General features: G+C 48.1%; 1 protein-coding gene across 3 annotated transcripts in view; it reads left to right on the plus strand.

Moving 5' to 3' along the window:
• Positions 1 to 6,000, plus strand: part of RPS10 (ribosomal protein S10) — an 8,552-nt gene extending 2,552 nt beyond the window's left edge. For 2 of the 3 annotated variants that reach the window (XM_037410143.1, XM_037410141.1), the window contains exons 2-6: positions 844 to 993; positions 1,479 to 1,650; positions 4,904 to 4,981; positions 5,372 to 5,427; positions 5,912 to 6,000. In XM_037410143.1, coding sequence (XP_037266040.1) covers positions 844 to 993; positions 1,479 to 1,650; positions 4,904 to 4,981; positions 5,372 to 5,427; positions 5,912 to 5,953 — 498 coding nt within the window. In that variant the 3' untranslated portion in view covers positions 5,954 to 6,000. Of the gene's footprint in view, positions 1 to 404; positions 427 to 843; positions 994 to 1,478; positions 1,651 to 4,903; positions 4,982 to 5,371; positions 5,428 to 5,911 lie in introns of those variants that run through there. The other variant, XM_037410142.1, reaches the window with a different exon arrangement.

The raw sequence follows: 6,000 nt of genomic DNA on the forward strand, positions 1-6,000 counted from the left end.
CGTTACCGGGGGGGGGCAGGCCGCGGGCTGGAGAGTCCTGGGCTGGGGGCGACTGCGGGGACGAGCCGCCGCGGGACCCTTGTTCCCAGCGGTGGCACCGCGACCTTCCGCCCCGGAAGGCTGCCGTGGTGGGGTCCTCGGCCTGCCCCACGGGCTCTGCCCCGCTGGGGGCCGCCACGGCGCGGGGCCGGTGCGGGTGCTCCGCCGCTCAGCAGCTCCGCGCACGCCGCCGTGCCCTGAGACCGCAGCCTTGCGGCTCCGCGCTGCTGGGCCCAGGGCGTCCCGCTCCCGGGCCGGGAGGCATCGCCTGGAATCGAGTGTCCCCTTGCTGGGGGTGACAGTGGCAGCGTGCTTCCAGTGCGGGCTTATGGGCTCTGGGAGCGGACTGTGAGAGGCTTCCTCAGCTCCCAGGTTACTGAGTAAAGTGTGAGTTAACAGCCACGCAGGTGTCCTCGGGTCTCCAGCACCCGTGGCAGACCCAAAACACGCCTCACCCTGAGCTGTGCCTCTGCCTCACCTGTGTCGGCCCTCGTCTCTTGTTTTGACTGACATGAGAGAGTTTACAGTCTTTAATATGGTGATGTGATTTAATGTTAAGGATCAAAAGTTTGGACTGCTCAGTTTTTCCTTCACAGGAAAACAGTGGGAAGGGATGCCTAGCAGATCAGGTGCTGAAAGGTAGTTCAGGAGGTTCTTACAGGAGACAGTAATCTGGGGGGTGTTATTTAAGCGTTAGGCTTTCCGCGCAACCTCACACTTGTTACTTTATATCTTCTGGTAGACTTTGAATGCATTTATTTTAAATCAGCAGTATTTACTGTTTACTGCTTGCCTCTTGTTTAGATGTTGATGCCCAAGAAGAACCGAATTGCCATCTACGAACTCCTTTTTAAGGAGGGAGTGATGGTGGCCAAGAAAGACGTCCATATGCCGAAGCATCCTGAGCTTGTCGACAAGAATGTGCCCAACCTCCATGTTATGAAAGCCATGCAGGTACGGACGTGAGGGCGGGCAGAGGGCTGGGCTGCCGGCCAGCAGGGATCTCTGCACACGAGCTTGTTGTGTACCTCTGAATAAACATTGTCAGCCGTTACCAAATAAACCTTGTCAGACATTGTCTTGCATTTGCCTTTTCTTTCCTATTACAGTTTTTTCCCCTGTTCTGATTTTTGCAATTTCGTTTTTGATTTATTGTTCCCCACAGACCGTAGAAGTTTATTATTTTTAGGATCCACATCTCTAGCTCCGTTTTTGAAGCTATGATAACATCTGTGAGTGGTAGCCTTGTATTTTCTCACAGGGTGGGAATGATGCTGTAATTTTGTCCTGTGCATGTGAACTTTGTCTCTACGTTTTTATTCCCCGTGTACCCTTGATAAGCTCTTGTGTTCATAAAAACATCTAGTGAGGGTATTGATCAGAGAATGTTGAATGGTGATAAGGATCACACGTGAAGTAATTGAGAATTCTCCCTCTAGTCTCTGAAATCCCGTGGTTATGTGAAAGAGCAGTTTGCGTGGAGGCATTTCTACTGGTATCTGACCAACGAGGGCATCCAGTACCTGCGTGATTACCTGCACCTCCCCCCTGAGATCGTCCCCGCAACCTTGCGCCGGAGCCGCCCAGAGACTGGCAGACCGCGGCCCAAAGGTGAGCGGTGGTTGCGGGGTGGCTGCCCCAGGAGCAGGAGGAAGCGGGGAGCGAGGTTAAGCGTGTTAGCGCAGGTGTGGTGGACGGTCAGCTTCCAGAGCAGACTGGCGTGAGTCGCTGTGATTTCTGAATGTATAAACATTATTACATCAAGGAGATATGTGTAGGTTTTATTGCTTCTGTATTTGGCACTAGCCTGATGGCTGCTGGCCGACTGAAACGTTGGAGGGGGATGAAGAAAACTGTGAGATGGAGAAACGCTCAGAGTCTGGGTCTTGGCCTTGTCTGGTAACGCAAGTGGCTGGAATTCACTGAAATCAGGCCTGCCGAGACCGCAGGCTGTGGAGCGGGGTACAAATTGGTGCCTAGACACGTCTGAGGTCAGTGACAGGGGATGTCTCTTAACTGCCAGGGCTTTTCAAAACCTTTTGGAAAGGGCCGGCAGCAATCACTGGTGTTCTGTCAGGAAGATGATGTGTGCACTGTTGGTCCAGTCCAGCACATACAGAGAACCTTGTCTCTGGCTGAGTTACCCTTAGAAGAGCTGCCTGGGAGGCTGTTGCTGTAAAAGTTGAGTGGCCTTGGCTAGGACTGCTGAGATAGGGAACAGACCTGAATTCTTGCGCAGCACACGGGTGCAGGATTCAATGACTGAAAGCAAAAGCTAAGCCTGGGCACTGGATGTGCTTCACACGGGGGTTCAGCTGTCAGGTTGGTTATCTGCAGTTCTGCCTTTCATCACATAGACTTAACATGGTGTTGGGCAAGTCCTGTTATTAAAGCTGCTTTCTTTTAAAGGTTTACAAGAAATACATATGGTGTGTTGGGCTTGTAGTTCTCATCTTTTTTCTTGGTGGATTTTCTGGTTTGGGGTTTTTTTTTAGTGGGTTTTTCATAGCTTAAAGTGAAGGAGATGCTGATCAGGCAAACAAACGTGCTGCTGATACTGACTTCTTGGATTGCCTGCAACTGTCTAAAGTTTGTGTTGCAAACCTGCCTCTCTAGTCCACACAAGGCAGAAGCTATCTTTTTTCCTTGTGGATTCTTGGTATTGGCCTGTTGAATGGCTTGTGAACCATTTGATACCTTTTGTGGTATAATAGTGTGCAGTACAAGTGAACTTGAGGTGAATGTGCTGAAGCCACCATGCCCCTCAGTTCAGTTATGAAAATGTTACGGTGTACCAAACTAATAATTCAGAACAGGAAAGATGGTTACGTTGCTTGTATGCATTTAGAAACGCTCTGCAAAATCCCTTCTGCTTAGTTTTCCTAGTTTCTTGTCCTGTAGTAGAGAAGAAACAGAGCAGTGCAGAATATGGACTGCAAAATCGTCCAGGAGATCTTTGGAGACATAAAAATTTTTCGAAACTTGGAGAAAGGGGGGACAAAATTGCTGCATCCTTGGCAGAACAGCATTGCCAGGTCTCTAGGGGCAAGAAATGTCTTTGCCTTCAAGGCAGGAGATTGTAGGTCTGTCTGCCTTGTGTGGAGTTGCCTCTTGTGTTTACCAAGAATAATGTAGGATATTGTTCTGCCCTTTAGAAAGGACTTGTGTGAAAGGGGAGTCTTGCATGACAGAGCTTTTCCTGGTAGATGGTAGGAATCTACTCGTCCTGCTTCTGACCTACATCATAATCCTGTCAGCAACTACTGGATACTGCACTGGGGATGAAGGCTGTGGACACAGGGTGCTGGGGAGTTCACCTCAATCTCCTGTAACTTGTTTTTTAGCCAAACAAAACTGTAGCAGCATCTGCTTCAAAGGAGAGAGTTGCATTGGAACTAGGAAGGTGCGGTTTCTTTGATCTCTTAAGTAGCTTGGGATGTTACAAATTTTATTCTTTAGGTGCTGTGTCTATCTAAGGAGCTAAAGAAACTGCATATCTAATGGGAGGATGGGGCTTGTAGGTCCTGGCTAAAACCTGCTCAGGGTTTCTGCGGTGAGGAAGCTCCACTTTGCAGCACCGCAGCCCTTCCCAGAGCAGTGCCAGTGACCTCATTCAGTCTGCACCTTGGCAAGGTTAGCTGGTAGGGCTGCACGTACTGTCGCTTTCTGTGGTGTTTCTCCGTGGACTACCTGCCTTAGGCTGCAGCAGACTAGGGCTGACAGAGGCGTGTGTGGATGGTGGTGCAGAACTCAAGGTCTCCTGGAATTTTGGGGCCTTTTCTCGTGCTTCCATGCAGTGCTACTGACTGGCTCAAGTAAGTCTTGGTGCAGAAGCTGGAACAGTTGGGCTAAATCAGGTTTTAGGCTGCTGTGTATTTGATGCAATTTGTGTCTGTTACAGATGTAATTTGACTGACTGAAATCAAGGACGGACAGATCTGCAGTTTAAAAAATAAAAATTTTGTTGGCTGTGGGATGTGCTGTAATGGTTTAACCTGACAGAAAGGAAGGATGTAGAAGCACATGTAGGATAAGTGAATCTGCACATCCGTGGGTAGTGTTTCTCTTTGTTAATAAAGGCATCTATTGTAAGAACTGGCTTTTTGGGGGGAAAAACTAGTGCCTATAGTATAAATCAAGCCTGTAGAAGTGCATGATTCGTGATTCTTGCCCAAGACCGCTAGTAGACTGTGGTGCACCAGGCAGCAACTGCCCCTAAGTGTGTCTTGCTGCCTGAGCGTGAAGATCGTGGCCTGGTGCTGCAGGAGTGGATTTCATCTTTGAAATGGCGAACCCCCTGAGAGTGGTGCAGGGGCTGGCAGTTCCACCCCATCTGTTTCTTTACTGCAAGTGTTCTGTTTGATGCTAATCTGAAGTTACGTAGATAATCTGCTCTTAGTTTTATTAATCTAGTCCATTGTGGAGGATTTGTGATACTGATACAGTGTGGCTGTATTTTAGCTTGGGATCAGAATGTCATGCAATTTGTGATTTAGCTATGTCAGATGTGACAGATTCCCTTGTATTCCTTAGTTTTTTTATTAGCATTATTTTGTGGCTCTTGTTTGAAGGCCAGAAAACTGTTAGGATGATGCTGTAAATTCATTTTTCACATTATTTAACTTCAGCCTGAGCACAAGCTGGTGCATTTTTGCAGATTTCACCCTTAAAGTTAAGTTCTCCTTATTACATCACTTTTTTTTGTTCAGGCTTATGTACACTGTACAAACCAAGGTGCAGCTCTGCAGGTAGGTCTAATGCTTAACTGGAGAGCTACTTTTCCACCTTGAGATGCAGGGTCACCCATGGAATGAGCTGTGTCCCAGGTAAACGGTGTGTTTGATGGTGCTGTTTCCACTTTTAGGTCTGGAAGGTGAACGCCCTGCGCGTCTTACTCGGGGAGAAGCTGACAGGGATACGTACAGACGCAGCGCCGTTCCACGTGAGTGTCCATCATGTCGCTGTATGAATATCAGGCTGACCTTGCTTTCTGTGCAGCTTATGTCTTTGGGAGGATTGTCTTCAGTATTGGCCTCCTTTCAAGAAGAAAAGGGGAAAATGAGACTCTTGGCATAGCTTAGGCATTTGCACAACAGAGTTTATCTGTATCTGCTTCCAAATGGGAGTCTTTTCTTGAATTTTGTCAAGCTGGAGGCTGGGATTTTCTCAAGAGGTGGGTTCAGTAACTCTTTAACAGTCTCAGTAATGGCTGTTTTACTTGGTGATGTTTAGCCTTAGTTGTCTTTGTTTGTAAAGCTTTGATTCCAAGCAGGAGCCGCTGTAGTTGGGGAGTGGATTCTCTGGTTAGTAACTTGTTCTTCTCTCTCCTCAGCTGGGGCTGACAAGAAGGCTGAGGCTGGTGCTGGAGCAGCCACCGAATTCCAGTTTGTGAGTATTTGCATTTGAGATTTGCCTCCTTTATTGAGGCTTTGATTAGGAGAAACTGGATAGGTTGTATCTGCCTGCTCTTCAGCGTGGCGCTTCTCAGGTGTGCGGCTGAGGTCAGGTATTTGGCTCTGGCTGTGTGAGAGGGGCTGGTGCTGTGACGGGAAGCCAGTGGCACATCTGAGAAGCGAGCTGAGGTCTCTGGACGAAATGCATGTTTTTATACTTCAGAAACAGAAGAGTTTGAGGCATGATCTGCAGAGCTGGCTAGGATGGGTTGATTTTGTTCTTAGTATTGCTCATCGGGTTAACTTGTCAGGTAGCTAGTCTCAAACAGATCAGAGTTAGACTGTGCTTGGAGCAGGGGGCACTTCTCAAAGTAATGCAAAATTGAGGAAAGACAGCTAACTGGTTTATGATTTTGGTGGTTCTTTGTCGCTGTCACTCGCTTGATACGGTGACTAATGCTCTTCCTTTTCTGTTGCAGAGAGGTGGATTTGGTCGTGGACGTGGTCAGCCTCCTCAGTAGAACTTCCTGCTCATGTTTTGTGTATAATAAAATAGGTGAAAATTCCA

This window comes from Falco rusticolus, chromosome 17, assembly GCF_015220075.1.
Source record: "Falco rusticolus isolate bFalRus1 chromosome 17, bFalRus1.pri, whole genome shotgun sequence".
In the NCBI taxonomy this organism is placed as follows: Eukaryota; Metazoa; Chordata; class Aves; order Falconiformes; family Falconidae; genus Falco; species Falco rusticolus.